A 25,204-nucleotide genomic window follows, 5' to 3' on the forward strand; every position below is an offset into this window, starting at 1 on the left:
TGGAGATCACAGCAGGTTAGGCAGAATCCATGGAGGGAAAGCAAGCTGATGTTTTGAGTCTCGATGATTCTGATGAAGAGTCAAAACATTAGCTTGCTTTCCCTCCATGGATTCTGCCTAACCTGCTGTGATCTCCAGCGTCTTTTGTTTTCAGTATGGATTCCAGCATCTGCAGTAATTTGCTCCAACATTCTGGTAAACCTCTTTTTCACCCTCTCCAAAGTAAGGAAAGGAGTATTGCATAATAAAAACTATGGTGCATATTTAAGGAAAGTAAGTGTTTGCCTCAAGTTTGAGTAAATAATTGCTTACCTGATAAGGACCATGCGGTGGGACATAGTAAATCTCGCCAGGTGCAAGCTTATATTTGTCTTGGTGTATTAGGTCCTTGTTGTATATAATGGATAGGAGAGACAAAAGCAAACGTCTGTCTTTGTCATCTGTGACTCTACCTCCATAGTTACATTCACCTTAAAGAATAAAGAAATGCAAAATAATCTGATTAAATTTGTAGAATGACAATAACATCACCACCTTTATTAATTTATTTAAAATAAATTTTAAATTAATTAATATTGGTAAAGGTACTGAATGATCTGTCGTAATCATGTACCTGTTAAGTATGTTAGAGCTTCCAGTGGTACCTCCTCATATTCATTCAGAAACATCTGGATCTGTCTTGTACTTATTCGCAGATCAGACTCATTAAATTCATAAGGGATATTCCAACCTGTTAAAAACGACAAAATAATCAGTCCATCCTAAACGTTTAAATGCTTTAAACCAATAAATCTTAACTTTTTTACCTCCAGACTAGAAGTTATGCCAAAAAAATCACAATTTAGAACCTGGAATATGTTAAATCTATCTATCTCATGCAAAGGCATATTTGTCATAAATATTTTAAAACCACAAAGTACATTAGAATATATCCTGCGTAAGTATTGTTTTAATTTACTGATGGGAGGCTGACCTAAAGGACCAAAGTTCCTCCTCTCTTGTACTAGAGCATGGAAAAAGCAAAGCCCAAATAGAAGTTTTTCCCAGATTTCAGGTTTGTCACAGCTATTGAAGAAAGTAGCATCTGAGATTGGATCGTTGAGATATGAACGGAGCATATTTGCCCTGAGTCCCTTTGGAGGCTCGTTTGTCATCTTGACCCCATTCTGAAGAATACTGACAGGAAACTTGTCTGATGGGTAACTGGTCAGCCACAACCTGAAAAGACAAGTTTTTTTTTAATTGGCACATGATGTGTAATGTGTACAATATGTATTGTAAAATACTTTAAAATAATTGAAAATTATAAATCTTTTGCATCTTTAGCATTTCTATCTCAATTGCATTCTAAGACAAAAGCCTAAATTCACAAGTTAAAACACATAGTACTTTAAATTAATAACAGACATAGTTTGCATTAGGCCATTCAGTCCTTTATGCTCTTTCCTACTGTTTCATTAGATTATGCATAAATTATGTATGGCTGATGAGATTGTAGTTAGGACATCTTAAAACAAGCTCATAAATAAGCCATCCAGGTAAATTATATATACCATTACAAAACTGTTTCCTTACAGTCTGGAAGATCTAAGAAAAATCAGCCATGAATTGATAAAACCTATGATGATCCTGAACAATAGAACTTTCAGCAACTCAAAACAGATTGATTCCTATGTCCCACCATCCATAACTTTCAACATTACCATCACACGCAACTGTAATCTACAATATTCTAATAAAAGTCCAATTTTCATCTCCTCACATTTGTACTTTATCAGCATCTGAATGAGAGTTGTAATCTCTTCTTATTTTACAAACCACATTGTTGTCCCACAGTCCTATATGCCCAATGTCACCCCTAACCTCTGCAACTGACTTCTCATTTTTCTAAAATGTAATCCAATCCATTGGCCCAGGAGAGTGGAAAAAGATAAACGAAAATATGACAAATGCTTTTAAATACCCAATTAGTGAAACATTATACAAGGAAAAAAGGTTTTTTTCCCCAGTTGTGAAAGTTAAATTCAATATTAAATTATGAATATTGAACGGAATTGTTTTTAAAAGTTGGACCTGAACTCCTTGTGGGTGTTTTCTGGTATTATCACCTCCTCACAGATTTTCTCCAGAGTGGGCATCCAACTAGTTGCAAGATGGCAGTTCTGTAATACGACCCAGGATCCACTTATAATACCACTTTCAATCATTTGTGCAGCGATAGGTCCCTGACCTTGACCAAGTGATATTGTTTGTGTGTTTTCTCCACCCATGCCAACATCATCTGCAAACTTAAGCAAGCCTGAGAACATGGAATAAAACATTCATGAACATAACAGCAAAACATTGTATAATACCACAGACATTTTACAAGTTTCAAAATTGGTAAGTTTTTCACCATTTCATTCTCAACTGCACAGACGATATTGCACATGAACAGTATAAGTAAAGAAGATGAATTTCCACACAAGGGCCCCCTGTATGACTCCATATTTTACACGAAATACCAAAAAGGGAGGTAAGACTTTTATTAGAGGCTAGGAATTCTGTGAGATGTAATTCACTTCTCCTCAAAGTCCATCAACCATCTAAAAGGCACAGAGCAGGAATGTGATGGAATATCCTCTACTTGTCTGGACGGGTGAATTTCAACAACTCGCAAGAAACTTGAAACCATCCAGGATAAAGTAGCTCTCTTGTCTTACTTCTCATCCACAACCTTCAACATTTATCCCTTCACCACCCGCCTACATGACAGCAACATGTACAATCTACAAGATGGATTGTAGCAACCCACTGTTTTGACAGCCCCCTACAAACCCAAAGTCAACTGTGTGGGAGAGATCAAGGGCAGCATATGCATGGGAACAGCACCACTTTGCAATTCCCCTCCAAGCCATCCACAAGACTGACTGGAAAATATATCGCCGTTCCTTCATTGTACGTCTACCTACACCATGCAGACCACCACCTTGTCAAGGGATGCTCCATAAACGCTGGCCCAGTCAGTAACACCCACATTCCACGAAAGAATAAAAATAGTGGTTCCTTTTGACTGAACATATAACAGGAGAAGCTCAAAAGAAATTACTCCTCAAATGATTGGTAATGAAAGTTACCATTCAAACCAAAAGTAGCAGCAATTTAGTTTTAAAAGCAGAGGAAACATCTGTTAACTTAAAAATAAACAACTTACGCAAATCAAACATTTTTACCCTTTGTTCTATACAACACATTGCATTAGCATAAGATTGCAGTTTGCCATTTATATTGTTTGATACTGTGTACCAGTATAAAGAAAGCACAACCCTGATTAGATTAAGAATCTGTAAAATATTTACCTTCTAAACCCATGACCACTACCATCTAGAAGGACAAGTGCAGCAGATACATGGGAACACCACCAACTGTAAGCTCCTCTCTAATCCACTCACCGTCCTGACTTGGAACTACATCGCTGTTCCTTCAATGTTGCTGGGTCAAAAGTAACATATGTGTACCTCCACCAAATGGACTGCTGCTGTTCAAAAAGGCAGTCCACCACCCCTTCTGAAGGGTAAAGAGGGGCAGGGCAATAAAAGCTAGCCTAGCCAGCAACATCTACGTCCCACGAAAGAATGAAAACAAATTTATTCCTTTCATTATTTCCCCAAAGTCTGAAGGATTAATTATTCAACCAATCAGTTTACCTGCCATGGGATCAGCTCCAGGGGAAAGAATAAAAATCAAAGGTGCACAGCAATGGGAATCATTGTAACTACCACCAAGGTCAAATGTTGGAGGTTCAATGAATGTTTTTCCCATTGTATCCGCAATGAATTGCTGCACTGCTGGAATAATTTTGTCTGGTCGGAAGCATCTGATAACAATCAAATGATCCATTCCTTTTAAAGAACTCCAGTTATCTGGAAGTGTTTCTTCATGAGGTTTGGCAGAATCATAAATGTTTTTCCACTTGACTATGTTATCAGTCACATGATCCATTAGACCTTCCAGGCTTGGCAAACTAGATGCCCGGACAATCTCTGACCAGCTTTTTTCTGATAGCCATTCAGAAGCTGGATTGGGAAATGGATTGTCAAGAGCCACACCTCCAGTTAATAGAAAACGCCATAGTTCTTCATCGATCTCTCCGTTACCCTTCATTATCCCCACATTAAGCAGCAGTGAAAAAAGTAGTTTGTCCTTTTCAAACAGAGAACGACAGACATTGTTATAGATACTAAGTGTGAAGTGTTCAGTTATAGCTAAAATTCTTTTAGCCACGTTTTCACTCTTCCTACTGTTTGCAATTGACTGCACGTACAAGTTAATGAACCAGGTCAGTGAGTACTGATACATTGGTTCAATGTGAGCCAAATCAGAGATGCAAAAGAAAACAATAGATGAATGTACAGCAACAGGCTTGTAACCCATCCGTGTGATGTCTATTTCCTTTTCCGTTGCAGTTGCAATTTGTTGTTTTTCAGATATTTCCTCCGAAAGCAGTTTCGAAGAAGATAGCACCTTAATGGCAGTTTCATCTTCCAAGATATTTCCTTGTGATGACGACAAGACTTCTAGAATCTTGTCCTCAATCTCCTTGAGTTGCTTTTTGTTTTGTGCACTCTCCAAGATCAACAAGTTTTTCTTTTCTTCTAACTCGGGCTTTTCTTTGGCAGCTACAATCCCCAGCAATTGGTCTTCAAGCCCCAGGGGTGTAATCATGAAGTTTAAAAGACAAACTTTTACGGCTACTTCTGGGAGATAATGTGGGTTTCTCAAACGAGTGGTAATGTAGAATTTAAAGTCATGTGAATACTCAATTACATTTTCCCCTAACTTCATGACCTCGACTCCCTGGTGTTTATAGGTTTGTTTCAGCAGAACTGGTTCAAGCATGGGATCCAGTTCTTCAGCAATGTTTTCCAACAACAGTGGAGTGCCAAACTGGATGGCATTTTCCAAAGTCCTTACGTAGTTAGAGTCTGATAATTTTATTACTCCTAGTCTGTTGTTTTTCTCCATATTTTTGACCCATTTATTTGCTTGACCTTGAGGATCAATCATTAAGGGCCACCTTCTTGAGTTTGATATAATTATCCCATTGTCAATAGAAAAAGCATCAACTGGCAGCCCAGCAATTTGCCAAGCACGGATTTTCACAGGGTCTCCTAATATGCCACTCAGGGAAAATTCATCCGAACAAGGGATTAATTTCTCCTTACACAGGATGTGCCACTCACTTTGGCATTCATGACGATAATCCACTGTGAAGGCTCCTAAATAGGCTACAGTGCCCGAAGACAGAAGCACATCACCAGTTAGATCTTTATATGTAATTCCTAAAAGTCGGGCAGCTTCAGTCCACCTGTCCTTTTCTCCACCAAGTCCACCAATCAGCTTTTCAGCACGTACCAGTTTCTGTGAGCACAGCTCTATGTTGTCTTCTAAGTCCTTCTTTCTGTTATTCATAACTTCAAAGTCATCATTCAATGCCTGTAGCTTGTCCTCCAAAGCTTTCAATTCTCCACGTTTCACATTCAACATTTCCATCTGGACAGCAAATTCCTCTTCGGCTATTCTCAGTCGCTCACGTTTTGGACCAACCACCTTGATGACACGTTCGTACACTTCCATGGCTCTGACCCATTTACACAAGCCCTCACAGGCAGATGATACATTTTTAATAACAGACGGTTGAAAGTCTGGGTGATCTATAAACCTTTCCCTGATTCTCTTCATGATAGCAGGTGGAATGTTGTCCTTGTCAAACGTCTTCAGGCTTTCCAGGAATTTAAGGTCACCAAGAAGTTTCTTAGATGGGCCCCAGTAATCCTCAATCATTTTACCTGAGTGAGAATGAAGAAAATGTTAACAAGACCTGAAACTTAAACTCTTAAATGTTTTTTGTTCCTGTTATAATAATTTGAGCTTATTTCAAATGGAGAGATCCTCTAGTTACAATAACTTGTTTTTGGTTTATTTTCTCTTAGGCTAAGATGGATAGATTCTTGATCATAGGGAGTGAAAGGTTATAGGGAAAACTCGGGAAAGTGGACACGATGAATGTCGGATCAGCTATGATTCTATTGAATCATGGAGCAGGCTCAAGGGGCTGAATGGCCTACTCCTGTTCCTATTTCTATGGTCGTTTGGTCTTATGGGATGTGTGTGTCACAGGATAGGTCAATATTTATTGCCTATTCCTAATTGCCCAAAGGGCATTTAACAGTCAAACAGATTGCTGTGGGTCTGGAGTCATACGGAGGCCAGACCAGGTAACGATGGCAGATTTCCTTCCCAAAAGGACATTGGTGAACTAGATGGATTTTTACAACAATCGGCTGTGGTTGCCATTAGACTAGCATTTTGTAGAATCCTAGATTCAAAATCTTAATCTAAATTTATCAGATAAATACGTCATGATTACCAGTTTGTCAGAAAATATGTCTTGAAGAGAAATGTTTGTAATATCAGCTATGATGCAGATTCCTTTTAGGTCAATGTATATTTGCCAGTGCGATCAAAGGGCAAAAGATGGAAGAATGAGAAGACAATGAAGCAGGAACCCTCATTCGCCCTCACATTTGCAGCCACCAGCTCATATACTGACACTACATATCATACAGAGGATAACAGAAGCATAATTGTATGTGGAGAGCAGCTAGTCATTGAATGTATATCCAGTGTCATATACCCTTCAGTCCAACATGCCAACCGAGTTTCCCAAACTAAACTAATCCTGTTTGCCTGCGTTTGGCCCAAATGCCTCTAAACTTTTCCTATTCATGTACCTGCCCAAATGTCTTTTAAATATTGTGATTGTACCTGCATCTACCACTTCCTCTGGCAGTTCATTCCACATATGAACACCCTCTGTGTGAAAAAGTTGCCCCTCGGGTCCCTGTTAAATCTTTCTCCTCTCACCTTAAAAAATGCCCCCTGGTTTTGAACTCCCCCACCCTAGGGAAAAGACCTTTGTTATTCACCTTCTCTATGCCCCTCATGATTTGATAAATCTCTATAAGGTCACCCCTCAACCTCCTACACTCCAGTGAAAAAAGTCTCAGCCTATCCTTATAACTCAAACCCTCCAGTCCTGACAACATCCTGGTAAATCTTTTCCAAATCCTCACCAATTTAATAATATCCTCCCTATAGCAGGGCAACCTGTATGTAGTATTTCAAAAGTGGCCTCACCAACGTCCTGTACAACCTCAATATGACATCCGAACTCCTTTACTCAAGGGTCTGAGCAATAAAGGCTTCTTAATTACTCTGTCTACCTGTGGCGCAACTTTCAAAGAACTATGTATTTGAACCCTGTTCAAAAACACTATCCAGGGCCCTACCATTAACTGTATAAGTCCTGCCCTTGTTTTACCAAAATGCAATACCTCATATTTATCCAAATTAAACTCCATCTTCCACTCCTTAGCCCACTGGCCCAATTGATCATGATCCCTTTGTAATCTTAGATAACCTTCTTCACTGTCGATTATACTACCAATTTTGGTGTCATCCACAAAGTTAGTAACCATGTATCCTAAATTCTCATCCAAATAGTTTATACAAATGACAAACAAAAGTGGACCCAGCAGTGATGCCTGTGGAACATCACTGGTCACAGGCCTCCAGTCTGAGAAACAACCCTCCACCACCACCATCTGTCTCCTACTGTCAAGCCAATTTTGTATCCAATTGGCAAGCTCTTCCTGAATCCCATGTGATCTAACTTCACTAATTTAGTCTACCATGCAGTGATTATATAGTGGACATCAGTGGACCATCCATTGGACACTGTATGAATAAAAGTTGTTTTACTCTTAATGCAGAACTACAAGGGGATCAGCTGTTAACAACTCTTGCCCTCCAGTTTTAAGATCTATTTCCATAGAGGAGGCAATGGCCTAGTGGTATTATCGCTGGACTGTTAATCCAGAGACCCAGGCAATGTTCTCGAGATGCGAGTTCAAATCCACAACAGATGGTGGAATTTGAATTCAATAAAAATCTGGAATTAAGAGTCTAATGATCACCATGGAACCAATTTCAATAGTTCAGGAAAAACCCATCATTAATGTCCTTTAGTGAAAGAAACTGCCATCCTTATTTGGTCTTGACTATATGTGACTCCAGGCCACAGCAATGGGTCTTAACTGTCCTCTGGAATGGACAATAAATGCTGGCCTAGCCAGCACCATGCACATTCTGTGAATGAATTTTTAAAAACTGTCTCTAGTTAGAGCTTCTGGCATGGCCATTCTTTTGATTTCCCTGAGTGCAATTACTGTTACATTAACGTAAACAGTTATGCTGTGAGAATTCATGTTTCGATGAAGTTAATCACATACCTGATCCAGTCGGATCTGGTTTTCGTTCTGGTTTGATCCCTTTTATCACACAGATACTTTCCATCACCAACTTTATGGGGCCCGGTGGATTTTGCATTGTCTTCACAACTGTGATATCAGCAGGCTTCAGGGTATCCAGAGCAGCTACAGCAGCTTCAAGTGCGGGCATGGCTTCTGCAAGATCTCCTTCACATTCATCCTGGAAAAACATTCCGAATAATGAAAGTAAAACATTAATTACAACTGCAGAACAATTTCCAGTGTCATGTAAAATATCTTGTGTTGCAGAAAATTAAAGAAAAGCAAACTTTCCTACAACAAACACAGGAACACCCATTCTCGCCAGCTGCTCATTTCTGAGAACGCAATTTCAGTCCCCAATTTGCTCCCTACACCTCAATAATACGTCAATCTCTTTTAATTACATCCATAAAATGTTTAATAACATCCTTAAGCAAAGTAAAATTAGTAATGATTCCTTAGTAAAAACATAATTTACCAACTTATTTTATGAACTGATTGATTATGTTATTGGAGTATCCAGCAATTTATCTTCAGATGTCACTGGCACATCTTGAGAAAACCTATTTCATACAATCGACTGAGACACTAATTTATGCAGTCTCAGAAATCAGGTCCTATGTTAATATTTAATGACATTTGCAATGATAATAGCAGCACTGATATTATACTTTTAAAAAATTACACTTAACCAGACTGATTCCTGGAGGGCAAGACTGATGTGTGAAGTGAGTCTGGATCAGTTAGGACTTTATTCACTGGAATTCAGAAGAATGAAAGGGAATCTCATAGAAAACTATAAAATTCCAACAAGACTAGACAGAATAAACACCAGAATGATGTTTCCAATGGTCAGCGAGTCCAGAAGCAGGGGTCATAGTCTAAAGATTAGCCCATTTAGGCCACAGAAAGTAGTTTTCAAGAAGGAATTAGATATAGTTTTTAGAGCTAAAATTATCAAAGGGTATGGGGAGAAAGCAGGAATGGGGACAGAGTTGGATGATCAGTCACAATCATAGTGAATGGCGGAGCCAGCTAGAAGGGCTGAATGGCCTAGTCCTGCGCCTATTTTCCCATATAACAATCCAGAATGTAACTTGGAAAATCCTAGGTAAAATTGTGTGGAAGAATTTTGCAACATTTACAAGAAGTCTCATTGCGTTGTACCTTAATTTCTTGTGCAGCTGCTGCAGCCTCATTGGCCACAGCTTCATCTGCTGCCACCAACTCTCTTTTGGCATCAACCTCAACTGTTTCCTCCTCGATTTTTATCATCATCTTGTCAGTCTCAGCAGAAGTTTTAATCAACTCTGGCTGCAGGTCTGTTAGCTCCTTTTGCATTACAGACACCTAATAGTGGGGCACAATTCCATGTACATTACCAATTTTATAATACAAGGCAAGAACTGAAATTAGCTGTGTACAATGTATGAATGGTCATACACAATAGATTTTTTTCTATTGAAACGTAGAAGGCTAAATACAATGTGCAAACAATTTACCAGTCCTTTTTTAAGAGTACAAAATAAAGCAGACCCAAGATTTCATTGCTTGAATTAACACTGATGCCACACTCATGGAACTTATTTCCCAGCCTGCTGTAGAAGCTCACAATTTTTATTTCTATTGATTTAGGATTGAAACTAGTAACCTATTCACATAAACCTGAATTTTCACAAAAATAGAGAGGCTCTGTCTTTGCAAAAATGGCTCTGGAATTCAAAGTCCCATCCTCAAAGACAGGAAAGAAGAGAAGGAAATGGGGCTGAATTCCAAAATGCACATCCCATGGTTCAGAGAGGCATCTGCCCTTATAAACCAATGGCAGCCTCTAGTCAGATTTTCATTAACAAGGAGTGGGAAATATGGTGAATGCACATTTGACCTGGTAGGAACAGGTTTAAACTTTGGAGAAACAAAAACAGAAATTGATGGAAAAGCTCAGCACGTCTGGCAGCATCTGTGGAGAGAAATCAGAGTTAACGTTTTGGGTCAAGTGACCCTTCCTCAGAACTGATGTTAGCCAGGAAAATGTTGGAATAGGTAAAGACCATTCTGGATATGATACCGGTACACTTTTGGGTAATGTCCGGTGCCCTTCAAATAGAAGTAAAATGCCCTGTGATTTTTTTTAAAGTAGACATGAATGCGTGTAAAAAGTGCATAAATGCATTGGAACAGACTGCTAACAAAACTGTGACTGAAGATGTCAAAATAAACTGTCCACAGAACAGTCAAAAGGATAATTCTGTATTACTGGATGGTTTGCACATTAATAATGGCAAGCTCATTAAATTTAATCACTATCTTGCCAGTAGTTTGTGTTCGGTGGTGTTAAGATCATATGTTACTCATAGTACTCCAGGTGGAAATGTGTTAAGTCACCACTGGCCAAGAAGGTCCAATAAAATCAGACTCAGTGCCATATTAAACCCAACATGAAAGGCCAAAATTCAGAGTAATTTTTTAAAAAAATTATTCATTTGTGGGATGTGGACATCACTGGCTGGGCCAGCGTTTCTTGCCCATCCCTAGTTGCCCTTGAGAAGGTGGGGGTGAGCTGCCTTCTTGAACTGCTGCAGTCCACCTGCTGTGGGTTGACCCACAATATCCTTAGGGAGAGAAATCCAGGATTTTGACCCCAGCAACAGTGAAGGGACGCAATATGTTTCTAAGTCAGGATGGTGAGTGACTTGGAGGGGAACTTGAAGGTGGTGGTGTTCCCATATACCTACTGCTTCACACATCCTAGGCCCGAAACGTCAGCCTCTCTGCTCCTATGATGCTGCTTGGCCTGCTGTGTTCATCCAGCCCTGCACCTTGTTGTCAATGATAGAATCATAATGACTGAGTCAGTTAGTAAACTCACTTGTGAAGATGCAAACTCTAGTTTCTCTAAACCAACAAGATAACGGTTTCTCATCAGGTCAACTTCATGTCTCTTTTTATTGAGCAGAACTTTAAAGGTCAGGATTAACTCCAGGTAAGAAGTAGGCGTCACATAGTTATATCTTCGCAATGTGGAGAAATATTTAGTTGAAAGAGTTCTTGCACTCTCTTGGAAATACTTGCAGAGTCCAACAACTCTGAAAAACAAGGGCATCGGCAAAGTTCATGTTCACAGTGTTCTTTTGTATACTTCACATCACATGTATTTTCAAGAATTTTAACACAGAATGTTAAAAAGTCACCATATTACCACACAGTTAATTAATCAATGTTTACCATTTGTAAAATGCTGCTTAATTAGATTTTGCATTTCTTTTTGACAAATTGGCACACGTAAAAATTATAATGATCAGGTGAGGAGAAAATATATATACGATCCTTGTGCATAAGTCAGTTTAGTCTGAAAACTGTGGGCTGGACTATGACAAAATTAACAGATGAACTGTGTTGTCAATTATCACCACCACCTTCTCCACATTTAGGGATGGGGAATAGGGCCAGACCAGCCACTGACACTCACATCCCAAAAATGAATAAATTTTTTAAAAACTCAACTGTAATTTAGAACATCACCTAGAACACTGAAGGTAGGAAAGTGAATTTCCTTATATCAAAAATAATTATAAGATGTGTGCAGAAATTCCAATAGCTATAAAGATATGACTGCAGTATGGTTACGTGGCATGTTCACTACAGTTTTCCCTATAAAAATGCTCACTATGTTGTTTAATTTTAAAAGCTAGAAATATACAACCTCTTTCCGGAACAGAACTTCAAAAGCAAACAAGCTTTATATTTATAATATTACTTACAATGTTACCACAGCACACTCTTTTTCAGTGTTATCTTGTCAGCTTCATTTAATAAAACACTGTGGATTATATCATAGTTGACAATGTATCAACAGTAAAGTCATCATAGTTTCAGAAGACCATAGGGCTGCTCTTTCTTAGAGAGAGCGACAACAGGTAGTGGTTTAACCTGAGAGTCAGGCAAGGGGAGAGGTTGAAAAGGAAAGTCCTGCATGGTAACCTCAACAGTCCAACCAACTGAGCTAATTGGCCACACACTAGCACTTCATTGACTTTATACTTTCATGTTTGCTCCCCACCAATGTTCAATGTTCAGTACACAGTGAACAATGTTATGGTGGGTATTGTGCAGCACTCACTACTATTTGAGATAAAGGCTAAATGGACAGGCATCTCAAAATGTTGTTTCTAGGCAGTGCAAAAATGACTCACTGCTTTGAAATTAAATGCCATCTGCACACTTACTCTTTCCTGACTTCATAGTCCAATTCTACATCTTCCAAGAATTTGTGTGCCACCATTTCTAAAGCATCACTTGGCCAAACCTTGAACCAGTCAATGGTGCAGCAATTTATAAGTGATGGGAACATTCGCAGACGATTCCGGAAGGCGTCTCCAATTGGACTCATGACTGTAAGACAAAACTTCCCATAAGACATTGCAGGAAAAGCATGGTCAAAACAATTCTGGTGTAAAAGGAACTCATTTCAAATCAGAACACCAATTTTCTTACATTGTTAAATCCTTAGCTGAAAGCCAGGGGATTTATTCTGAGGGGAAAGGCATCAGTTTTAAAATTACAAAGTTCAGGGTTTGCTATTTCTGTCTCTAATTCAGCGGTGGGAGTCATGAGAACGCAAGCCAGGGGGCAGCCAGGAAGGTAAGGTTTCTGTATAAAACACTTGCCTCATGAATAGGCGGAGCGAAGCTGAGCAAGAGCAAACGCGGACACAGGAACTGCTGGGTAAGTGAACTAATGTATTCAGGCAGTGGCTAAACCCGAAACACTACACGTGTAGTGTCTCCCACCCATCCTCCTCCTCTAACTAAAAATAAAGACTCTGTGTGGAGGATCGGTAAGGTGAGCTTTTCATTTATTTCTCTTTTTTTCTTTCTCTTTATCTCGTTTGGCAATCTAGAGCAGAGGGAATGGAAGCTAGGGCAGTTGCATGCTCCACTTGTAGGATGTAGGAGGTTAGGGTCACTACTAGTGTCCCTGCTGACTTCACCTGCGAGAAGTTCACCCAATTCCAGCTCCTCACAGACCACGTTAGGGAGCTGGAGCTGGAACTGGAGCTGGATAAGCTCCAGATCATTCGGGAGGCTGAGGGGGTGATAGAGAGGAGTTATAGGGAGGTAGCCACACCCAAGCTACAGGATAAAGGTAGCTGGGTGACTGTCAGGAGAGGGAAAGGGAATAGGCAGACAGTGCAGGGATCCCCTGTGGTCATTTCCCTCAATAATAAGTATGAGTATACCGCTTTGGATACTGTTGGGGTGTGGGGGGGACCAACCAGGGGAAAACCATAGCGTCCAGGTCTCTGGCACTGTGGCTCAGAAGGGAATGGGGGAGAATAGGAGAGCGATAGTGATAGGAGATTCAATGGTTAGGGGAACAGACAGGAGATTCTGTTGTCGCGAACAAGATTCCCGGATGGTATGTTGCCTCCTCCTGGTATGTTCGGGTACCAAGGTCAGGGATGACTTGGATCGAATCTACAGGATTCTTAAGGGGGAGAGTGAGCATCCAGAAGTCGTGGTACACATCGGTACCAATGACATAGCTAGGAAAAGGGATGAGGACCTGAAAAGTGAATATAAGGAGTTAGGTTGGAAGCTAAAAGGCAGGATGAGCACAGTAGTAATCTGAGGCTAGGAATACAGAGCAAGTGCAACTGAACACGTGGCTACAGAGCTGGTGTAGGAGGGTATGTGGATTATTGGGATACCTTCTGTAGAAGGTGGGACCTGTACAAGAAGGACGGGTTGCACCTGAACTGGAGGGGCACCAATATCCTGGGTGGGAAATTTGCTAAAGCTCTTTGGGAGGGTTTAAACTAGTTTGGCAGGGGGATGGGAACCAGAGCTATGGATCAGAGGATGGGGTAGCTTGTATACAAGCAGATACGGCATGCAGAGAGTCTGTGAGGAAGGATAGACAGTTGGTAGGGCAAAGTTGCAGTCAGTGTGACGGGTTGAAGTGTGTCTATTTTAATGCAAGAAGCATCAGGAATAAGGGTGATGAACTTAAAGCATGGATCAGTACTTGGAGCTACAATGTTGTGGCCATTATGGAGACTTGGATAACACAGGGGCAGGAATGATTGTTGGATGTTCCGGGGTTTAGATGTTTCAAAAGAAATAGGGAGGGAGGTAAAAGAGTGGGGGAGTGGCATTGCTAATCAGGGATGGTATCACAGCTGCAGAAAGTGAGGTCGTCGAGGAGGGTTTGTCTATTGAATCAGTATGGGTGGAAGTCAGAAACAGGAAAGGAGCAGTCAGTTTATTGGGAGTTTTCTATAGACCCCCCCAATAGCAACAGAGACACTGAAGAACAGATCGGGAGGCAGATTTTGGAAAGGTGCCGAAGTAATAGGGTTGTTGTCATGGGTGACTTCAATTCCCTAATATCGCTTGGAACCTCCAAAGTGCAAATAGTTTGGATGGAACAGATTTTGTCAGGTGTGTCCAGGAAGGATTTCTGACTCAATATGTAGACAGGCCAACTAGAGGGGAGGCCATATTGGATTTGGTGCTTCGCAACGAACCAGGCCGGGTGTCAGATCTCTCGGTGGGAGTGCATTTCAGTGATAGTGATCATAACTCCCTGACCTTTACATTGTCATGGAGAGGGATGGGAGCAGACAGTATGGGAAAGTATTTAATTGGGGGGCGGGGGGGGAGGGGGAATTACAATGCTATTAGGCAGGAACTGCAGAGCATAAATTGGAAACAGATGTTCTCAGGGAAATGCACAACAGAAATGTGGAGGTTGTTTAGGGAGCACTTGCTGTGAGTGCTGGATAGGTTTGTCCCACTGAGGCAAGGAAAGAATGGTAAGGTGAAGGAACCTTGGATGACAAGACATGTGGAACATCTAGTCAAGAGGAAGAAGGAAGCTTACTTAAGGTTGAGGAAACAAGGATCAGGCAGGGCTCTAGAGGGTTACAAGGTAGCCAGGAAGGAACTGAAGAATGGACTTAGGAGAGCTAGAAGCCTTGGTGGGGGTAGGATCAAGAAAAACCCCAAGAAGTTCTATACTTATGTGAGGAACAAGAGGATGGCCAGAGTGAGGGTAGGGCCGATCAGGGATAGTGGAGGGAACTTGTGCCTGGAGTCGGAGAAGGTAGCAGAGGTCCTTAATGAATAGAGACAGTAGGATTTTCTGAAGAAGGGTCCAGACCCGAAACGTCAGCTTTCCTGCTCCTCTGCTGCTTGGCCTGCTGTGTTCATCCAGCTCTACACCTTGTTATCCTTAATTAATACTTTGCTTCAGTATTCACCAGAGAGAGGGACCTTGTAGTTTGTGAGGACAGCGTGAAACAGGCTGATATGCTCAAACAGGTTGATGTTAGGAAGGAGGATGTGCTAGAAATTTTGAAAAACATGAGGATAGATAAGTCCCCTGGGCCAGATGGGATATACCCAAGGTTGCTACGGGAAGCGAGAGAAGAGATTGCAGCCCCCTTGGCGATGATCTTTACATCCCCACTGTCTACTGGAGTAGTACCAGAAAATTGGAGGTTGGCAAATGTTATTCCCTTGTTCAAGAAAGGGAATAAGGATAATCCTAGAAATTACAGACCAGTCAGTCTTATTTCTGTGGTGGGCAAGTTATTGGAGAGAATTCTGAGAGATACTATTTATGTTTATTTGGAAAAGCACAATTTGATTAGAAATAGTCAGCATGGCTTTGTGAGGGGCAGGTCATGCCTCACAAACCTTATCGAATTCTTTGAGGATGTGACAAAACATATTGATGAAGGTAGAGCAGTGGATATGGTGTATGTGGATTTTAGCAAGGCATTTGATAAGGTTCCCCATGGTAGGCTCATTCAGAAAGTAAGGAGGCATGGGATTCAGGGAAATTTGGCTGTCTGGATACAGAATTGGCAGTCCAATAGAAGACAGAGGGTGGTAGTAGATGGAAAGTATTCAGTCTGGAGCTCGGTGACCAGTGGTGTCCTGCAGGGATCTGTTCTGGGATCTCTGCTCTTCATGATCTTTATAAATGACTTGGATGAGGAAGTGGAAGGGTGGGTTAGTAAGTTGCCGATGACACGAAGGTTGGTGGAGTTGTGGAGAGCTGTTGTAGGTCGCAACGGGACATTGACAGGATGCAGAGCTGGGCAAAGAAGTGGCAGATGGAATTCAACCCGGAAAAGTGTGAAGTCATTCATTTTGGAAGGTCAAATTTGAATGCAGAATACAAGGTTAATGGCAGGATCCTTGGCAGTGTGAAGGAACAGAGGGATCTTGGGGTCCACGTCCATAGATCCCTCAAAGTTGCCACCCAAGTTGATAGGGTTATTAAGAAGGCGTATGGTGTGTTGGCTTTCATTGGCAGGGGGATTGAGTTTAACAGCCACAAGATTATGCTGCAGCTCTATAAATCCCTGGTTAGACCACACTTGGAATATTGTGTTCAGTTCTGGTCGCCTCATTATAGGAAGGATGTGCAAGCTTTGGAGAGGGTGCAGAGGAGATTTGTGGACTGGAGGGCAGGTCTTATGAGGAAAGGTTGTGGGAGCTAGGGCTTTTCTCACTGGAGTGAAGAAAGAAGAGAGGTGACTTGATAGAGGTGTACAAGCTGGTGAGAGGCATAGATAGAGTGGAAAGCCAGAGACTTTTTCCCAGGGCGGAAATGACTATTACGAGGGGGCATAATTTTAAAGTGATTGGAGGAAGGTGTAGGGGAGATGTCAGAGCTAGGCTCTTTACACAGAGAGTGGTGGGTGCATGGAATGCACTGCCAGCAGTGGTAGTCAGATACATTAGGGACATTTAAGTGACTCTTGGACAGGCACATGGATGATAGTAAAATGAAGGGTATGCAGGTTAGTTTGATCTTAGAGTAGGGTAACAGGTCGGCTCAACATCATGGGCTGAAGAGCCTGCACTGTTCTATATTCTACTCTATTCCATCAAATAGTTAAGATGCCCAATATAGGTATATAATCTTCATTATTTAATCAATTTATTCCACCATTGTTGCTTTGCTAAATTAGGTACCACTACTAAAATTTCATAATACATATTAATTTTGTGATACTTCTTTGCTACTGATGCCTGGGTTAATGGAAAATTGTCTATCTTAAGAACATCTGTATTAATGATTTGGATGAGAATATAGAAGGCATGGTTAGAAAGTTTGCGGACGACACCAAAATTAGTGGCATAGTAGACAGTGCAGAAGGGTCTCTAAGATTGCAAAGGGATCTTGATGAAATGGGCCAATGGGCTGAAAAATAACAGATGGAGTTCCATCTGGTTAAATGCAAGGTATTGTATTTTGGTTCAACAAACAAGAGTAGGGCTTATACAATTAATGGTAGGGCCTTTGGGTAATGTAGAACAAAGGGACCTAGGGGTTTAGGTAAATCATTCTTTTAAGTTTGCGTCACACATATACAGGGTGGTTAAAAAGGTGTTTGGCACACTTGCCTATATTGCTCAGTTCTTTGAGTCTAGGAGTTGGGAAGTCATGTTGTACATGGAGGTTGTACAGGACATTGGTGAGAACTCTTCTGGCCTACAGTTCTGGTTGCACAGTTATAAGAAGGATTTTATTAAGCTGGAGAGGGGTCAGAGGAGATTTACCAGGATGTTGCTGGGTATGGAAGGTTTGAGTAATAAAGAAAGGCTAGATAGGCGGGGACTTTCTTCACTGGAGGGTAGGAGGTTGAGAAGCGACTTTAAAGAAGTTTATAAAATAATGAGGGGTATAGATAGAGTTAACAGGAAGTGTAAAATCATTTGGCACCAATCATGCAGCAGAATAGCCCTTGCCAAATTACTCCACGTTTCTCCAAACTAGATTCAAATTGGATCCACTCTTGTGACACTAACAGTTTTAATTCAGTGCTAATTTAGTCAGTTTCTACCACATAGTATCAAAATTGAATTAACATTAAGTGCAGGCCAAACTGAGGGAGAAATAGGGAGAATGAATAGAAAGAAAGACATACATTGTATTGCATCTTCCATGATCTAAAGATGATCCAAAATGCTTTACAACCCCAAAATAATCAAGAATGCAGCTCACCATCTCTTTCTCAAGGGCAATTAGAGGATGAGCAATAAATGTTGGCCCAGCCAGCAACACCCGCATCTCATGAACAAATATAAAAAAATACTTATTTAAACATTATTATTGCAGTGCAAGGATGGGAGATCTTACCTAATACAACGTGTAGATTAGCTTTTACTTTTTCAATAAAGTAATTATATAATGACAGTGGAGTGGCCTCAATTCTCTTTCCATCAGTCCTGGCAACACTTTGCATCTTTTCAAGGAGTTCAGCTTTCTCATCTGCCGGGAAGATATTGGGTACATCTCCTGTGTTCAACAACATGTTGATGTCTTCCACAAATGACTCATCTTTAATTTGACTATCACTAAACATAAAGACAGTCTGTTTGCCATCAACTCCAGTCTTGATCATTATCCGTTTAATATCATCTCTCCATTCACTTTTGCCATAGTTCTTTGTGATTTCAATTTGGAAGAAGTTGAACTCATTCATGAAAGTGGACAGTTTTGTAGCACTCTGTCTGCCACTCCCACCAACACCAACTAGAAGCAAGTGGCCGTTGTCCTGTTTTAGCACTCTGCATATTCTCGAGATGTGCTCAATGGCAAACCTGAACATGACCAGAGCCATTGGAGCTTTACTGACATTGTTATATTCTGATAGATAATATTCCATCACTGATGTAAGTTGTTTTAAGTCTACAATCTCATCATAAGCCTTTACACTAGAATCTGGCTTTAGAAAATCTCCGAAAAATAGACTGCGAATATTGTCATCGGTAACCTTTCCCGATGGAGTCAAATGGCTCAAAACCTACACAAATAGGTGGAAACAGATGGTTAGAGATTTGGTTGTGCGTGTTTAATTAATAAAGCACAGACAAGTTAGCTTATTTCAGTACTAAAACAAGCATCTTCATTATTCACAAAGCAAAGAGAAAGCATAATACCAAACTATTCCTGCCCCATCAAGGAACCATTGCTGGAAATGCATACACATGAATGTTAAACGAAAGCATTTTTCGCCTTCGTTGTAAGAGATTCTCCAGATAAATGACTTCACTCATTATTTTAGCTGAGTGGCATACCTGTGGTCTCAAACTGCTGAGAAAAAGAGAAACTGGAGGACAAGAAACAAACACAAAACCTGAAATTATGTATTCATGATACATTCATTTGAAATTCCTCTTGGACATGTTCAATGTAGGCAACATATCCATCCGATGTCAGCAACTCCACTGGAATTATGCAGAATGATTAGGTGATTGTTTTAATCATTTCTAGAGTAGTGTACCACAGCTTAATTTCAAAGCTATGTTTTAAATAGTAATGCAGTAAATGATAGGTCGATCATTCATTTGACAAAAATCACTGAAGAAGTGAAACAACTTTGGAAGAATTAGCTAAAATCTTGGAGACTTGCTGCATTCTTTTGGGAGTTGGTGATGTAGTGTCACAGGACTGATAATCCAGAACCCAAGCTATTGTTCTGGGAATGTGGATTCAAATCCCACAACAGCAAATGGTGAAATGTGTATTCAATAAAAAAAGCCTGGAATTTAAAGGTGGTTTAATGGTCACCGTGTGACCACTGTTGATTGTTGCAACAAGTCCGTCTCTGCAAAAATGTCTCATAGGAAAGAAAGCTGCTCCCTTATCTGGTCTGACCTATATGTAACTCCAAACACACAGCAATGTGGTTGACTCTTAACTGTCCTCCGAAATAGTTTAGCAATTCTAGAGCAATTAGGGATGGCCAATAAATGCTAGCCTAGCCTGTGGCATGGACATCCTCCATGAATGAATAAAACAAAAAGTATCCATTATGTTCTTTCCTTTATGTAGACATTGGGTTTGATGATAACATGGATAAGCCTTAGAGGTAAGCTGTGAAATGACTGTGACCTCTGTAAGTCATGTTCATGTTCTCTAAGACATTGGAGTCCGTACAGCTTGGAGCAGGTCTCTTACCATCTTTTACCATCATTGATATACAGAGGGATCTTAGGACAAGTTCATAGCTCCCTGAAAGTGGCAACACTAGTGGATAAGGTAGTAAAGAAGGCGTACAGCATGCTTACCTTCATCATAGAGTCATGCAGTCATAGAGTCATAGAGTCCTACAGCACAGAGACAGTCCCTTTGGCCCAAACTGGTCTGTGCCAACCAAAAAATATCCATCCACGCTAACCCTATTTCCCTCACTTGGCCCATATCCTTCTAAATGTTTCCTATCATGCATTTACACAAACGCCTTTTAAATGTTGTTAATGTACCCACCTCAACCACTTCCACTTGTTGGGCCAAAGGGCCTGTTTCCACACTGTAAGATTCTATGAAAGAAAATAACCAGTTAAACAGCCACTCTGCCTCGCCCTACCAACTGGTATTTTTCATTTGTTCATAGGGGCCTGTTTTCACATTGTAGGATTCTATGAACAAACAGCTCCCATTCCTGGATGTCGTGGTAGAGCACAGGACAAATGGGGAATTCCTAACAAAGGTACACAGGAAAACCACAAACACTGACCAAGTACATAACTTCAACAGCAACCACCCAAACACACACAAACGAAGTTGCATGAGAACATTATTTAAATGGGCAACAACACACTGCAGCAGCTCAGAACTACACCGAGATGAAGAAGAGTATCTCTTCCAGGTATTCAAAGACAATGGATATCCAAAAACTGGGTCAGAAGATGCCTATTACACGAATGACACCAGGAAGATACTACACGGCCCGAAACACTCACCACGCTACCTTACATCAAGAACATATCTGAACTGACCACAAGACTCCTATGACTACTAGACATCAGAGTAGCACACAAACCCACATCAACCCTACAACAACTGCTCACCCGAACCGAAGACCCACTACCCACTATGGACAGGACCAATGTCATATACAAGATTCCCTGCAGAGACTGTGACAAACACTACATCGGACAAACAGGAAGGAAATTAACAACAAGGGTACACGAACATCAATTGGCTACAAAAAGACACAACCAATACTCACTCATCTCTATCCACATGGATAAGGAGAACCACCAATTCGACTGGGACAACACCAAGACCCTGGGACAAGCAAAGCTGAGACAAGCACGGGAATTCCTAGAAGCCTGGTACTCCACAAAGAAAGCCATCAATAAACACATAGAGCTCGACCCCATATACACTCCACTGCGAATGAAAACGGAAGTGAGGTAATTCAGCTCAACGGACTCCAGAGTTTAAATAACAGGTGGGAAAACACAACGGCGCTTCATCGGAGGCTGCACTGATGATGTTACCTGGCAGGGTAATGAAACGTCTGCGGAAAAACAACGAACCAGCTCGGCGAGCCAACCAACCACAACATCCACAACCCGAGCTACAAATCTACTCTAAAACCTTAGAGCTAACCAAATTACATCTGGAACACAGAACCTTACATTTGCCTTTAAATAAGAAAAAATTAAGCGTTTAGGCTGTCTCCTTGGTGCATTTCAAGGGGGTTTGGTCTGGTCCATAACAAAAGGCAGAGCATCAACACTTGCAGCACATACTACCAATTAACATTTTGGTGAGGGACAGAAAACTGGAAGGAAAAGTGTCAGACAGAATGGTGTCTAACGATGGGAGCCCTTGGTTCTCCTCAGAGTTCACAAAATTCATTCACTGACAAAAGTGGGGAAATGACCATCTGCTAGACTTTTCTCAATGGTATTCTAAAGGTGGCCTCCAGGAACTTGAGTTATTCCAATGGCAAAGCCAAAATTAGGAAATAAATAGGAGAGACATACTTTAATGGGTGCGTTTAAAAACACTGATTTCCTCAAAGCGGCAGGTAGTTCTGTGTAGCTTGGTCAGCATTCTTCACTGATATGATTGTGGAGTGGTGCACAGGCCATTCAGGCAGTGATGCCTAGCCCCAAAGAACCAACATAATTTGCAGAGTATCAGCTGAAAACTACACAGCTTAATTTCTCCCTCATCACATAGGGTTGCACAGGGCACTGGTGAGGCTACATCAGAAGTACTCTGTACTATATTGGCCACTTTATTTGAAGAAAGATGCTAACAAATTATGAGCAGCTCAAAGAAGGTTTATCAGACAAATATCTCCAATGGGTGGGTTGCCCAACGGAGAAGCTAGATTTGTATCCACTGGAGTTAAGAAGAATAAGAGGTGACTTGATTGAAAATTATAAGATCCTAAGACGACTTGACTAGATGGATGTGGAGAGGATGGCTCCTCAGGTGGAAGAATCTAGAACTACAGGTCGTGCTTAAAACATATGAGGTCATCCATTTGAAACAGTGAAGAGGTGATTTTTTTTTTCTCTGTAGAGGATTCTGAGAGATTGGAACACTTTTCCTCAAAAGGTAGTGGAAGCAGAGTCTTTGAATATTTTTAAAACAGAGGTTGATAGATATTTGATAAGTGAGAGTAGGGTAGGAGATTAAAATCAGATCAGCCATGGCCTAATTGAATGGTGGATCGGGCTCGAGGGGCCAATTGACCTACTGTTGCATTTTTTATACATTCATGGGATGTGGGCATCACTGTCCAGGCCAGCATTTATTGTCCATCCCTAATTGCCCAGAGGCAATTAAGAGTCAACCACATTGCTGTGGGTCTGGAGTCACATATAGGCCAGACCGGGTAAACATGGCAGTTTCCTTCCCTAAAGGACATTCATGAACCAGATAGTTTTTCCTGAAAATCATTTCATAATCATCATTAGACCCCTAATTCCAGCTATTTGTTGAATTCAAATTCCACCATCTGCCATGGCAGGATTTGAACCCAGGTCCCCAGAACATTACCTAGGTCTCTGGATTAATAGTGAAGCAATAATTCCACTAGGCCATCACCTTCCTTTCTGTTGCATGACATAAGATGCTAGGCACTGGATTATCTATCAATACAATGCAGTGAACCAAATAAATCAGAGTGATTTGGCAGATGGTACAACAGTTTGCTAAGCCACACATGCAAAGTGCAATTATGAAATCAAGGGGATAGGGAATGGGTGGGAACTTGTGGTATAAAACTCTTATTCTTTGTGCAATATTATAAGTATTACCAAGGAATTTCAAACATGAAAAAAACAAGAGAAGAAACACCAGAAATTACCTTATCAACACTCTGTTTGAAGAAATTTGAGGTGGTTTGTTTGATTATTTGGAAAAATGTCTGTCTATCATCGTCTGCAATCAATCTGTCATAAAAAACCCTGTAAACTTCGTGAATCCAGAGACGAATCAATTTATCTCCCTCCTGGGAAAGGAATCATACACGGCACATCACTAAAACACTTCACACAAAAACAGCTGAGCATGAGCTTCAAGATTGAAGAACAACACTATTGGAGATAAGTCCTGCTACAATTTGCAATACTTACCATTTTTTAATATTCATTCATGGGATGTGGCTGGTGCCAGCTGGGCCAGCGTTTATTTCCAATCCCTAATTGCCTTGGAGAAGATGTGCAGGTTAGGGTACATTAGCCATGCTAAATTGCCCATAGTGTCCAGAGATGTGCAGGCTGGGTGGATTAACCATGGGAAATACAGGATTGGGGTTGGGTCTGGGTGGGAGGCTGTTAAGGGGGTGCAGTGTGGACTCAATGGGGCAATTGGCCTGCTTCCACACTGTAGGGGTTGTGTGATTCTATATGATTCTAAGAAGGCGGTGGGCTGACTTCTCGAACGCCTGCACTTCTTGGATCATAGGTACACCCACAGTGTTGTTAGGGAGGAAATTCCAGGATTTTGACCCAGGGACACTGAAGGGACAGCGGTGTATTTCTGAGTCAGGATGGCAAGTGGCTTGGAGGGGAACTTGCAGGGGATGGTGTTCCCATGTATCTGCTGTTGTTGGCCTTTTGGGGCAGTATTTGTGGGTTTGGACAGTACTGTCCAAGCTGCTAGGGTGCCTCGCTGCACTTCATGCTATCTATCCTGCAGCTTTCCTGTTTGAGTGGTCCTGATGTTTGGAGAATTAACAATTGCTTTGTGAAGAATAAAAATTAATACTCTCAAAGGAGATAGCAGGAACTGCAGATGCTGGAGAATCTGAGATAACAAGGTGCAGAGCTGGATGAACACAGCAGGCCAAGCAGCATCAGAGGAGCAGGAAGGCTGACGTTTCGGGCTTAGGAGACCTGCTCTTCTGGCATCAGCTCTGAAGACTATGAGACACTTTAACAACTGTAAGCTATTCTCTGTAGTTGGTACTTCAGCCTCTGAATTATGAGGCCATGAATTCAAGACCCACTCTAAGCTTTACAGAGCACAAAACTCAAGGCTGGCACTGTGCAGGACAGAGGAGCTCCTCACTGTCAGAGGGGTTGCCCTTCAGATGAGACATTCGACTCACCTGCCTATGGGGTGGAGGTAGGTCTCATGGGATGATGTTAAAGAAGAACAGGGGAGTTATGCACAGTGTTCTGGCCCTCAATCCCTCAATCAAGTCATAAAAACAGATGAGCTGGCTGGCATGGTGGCTCGGTGGTTAGCACTGCTGCCTCACAGCGCCAGGGACCTGGGTTTGATTCCATCCTCGGATGACTGTCTGTGTGGAGTTTGCACATTCGCCCCGTGTCGGTATGGATTTTGTCCGGGTGCTCCGGTTTCCTCCCACAGTCTAAAGACGTGCAGGTTAGGTGGGTTAGCCATGGGAAGTGCAGGGTTACACGTTTTGGGGGGGGGGGGGGGTGGGGCTGGGGGGGGGGCTCTTCAAAGAGACGGTGTAAACTCAATGGGCTGAATGGCCTGTTTCCACACTGTAGGGGTTCTATAGTGATTAATGCATGGTTTTTGTGGGAGCTTGCTGTGCCATA

General features: G+C 41.3%; 2 protein-coding genes across 2 annotated transcripts in view; both read right to left on the minus strand.

The window, feature by feature from the left end:
* Positions 1 to 25,204, minus strand: part of dcun1d3 (defective in cullin neddylation 1 domain containing 3) — a 148,698-nt gene that overhangs the window by 72,956 nt on the left and 50,538 nt on the right. The window lies entirely within an intron of this gene.
* The window catches only part of LOC109935637 (dynein axonemal heavy chain 3), a 214,009-nt gene that overhangs the window by 66,427 nt on the left and 122,378 nt on the right, over positions 1 to 25,204 (minus strand). The window contains exons 38-48 of the mRNA XM_048609665.1: positions 23,497 to 23,640; positions 18,516 to 19,182; positions 12,581 to 12,746; positions 11,224 to 11,440; positions 9,522 to 9,704; positions 8,334 to 8,532; positions 3,687 to 5,828; positions 2,074 to 2,299; positions 974 to 1,218; positions 614 to 730; positions 313 to 470 (exon numbers count right to left, since the gene is read on the minus strand). Of these exons, the coding sequence (XP_048465622.1) occupies positions 313 to 470; positions 614 to 730; positions 974 to 1,218; positions 2,074 to 2,299; positions 3,687 to 5,828; positions 8,334 to 8,532; positions 9,522 to 9,704; positions 11,224 to 11,440; positions 12,581 to 12,746; positions 18,516 to 19,182; positions 23,497 to 23,640 (4,464 nt within the window). The remainder of the gene's footprint in view (positions 1 to 312; positions 471 to 613; positions 731 to 973; positions 1,219 to 2,073; positions 2,300 to 3,686; positions 5,829 to 8,333; positions 8,533 to 9,521; positions 9,705 to 11,223; positions 11,441 to 12,580; positions 12,747 to 18,515; positions 19,183 to 23,496; positions 23,641 to 25,204) is intronic.

Source organism: Rhincodon typus, chromosome 21, assembly GCF_021869965.1.
Source record: "Rhincodon typus isolate 14 chromosome 21, sRhiTyp1.1, whole genome shotgun sequence".
NCBI lineage: Eukaryota > Metazoa > Chordata > Chondrichthyes > Orectolobiformes > Rhincodontidae > Rhincodon > Rhincodon typus.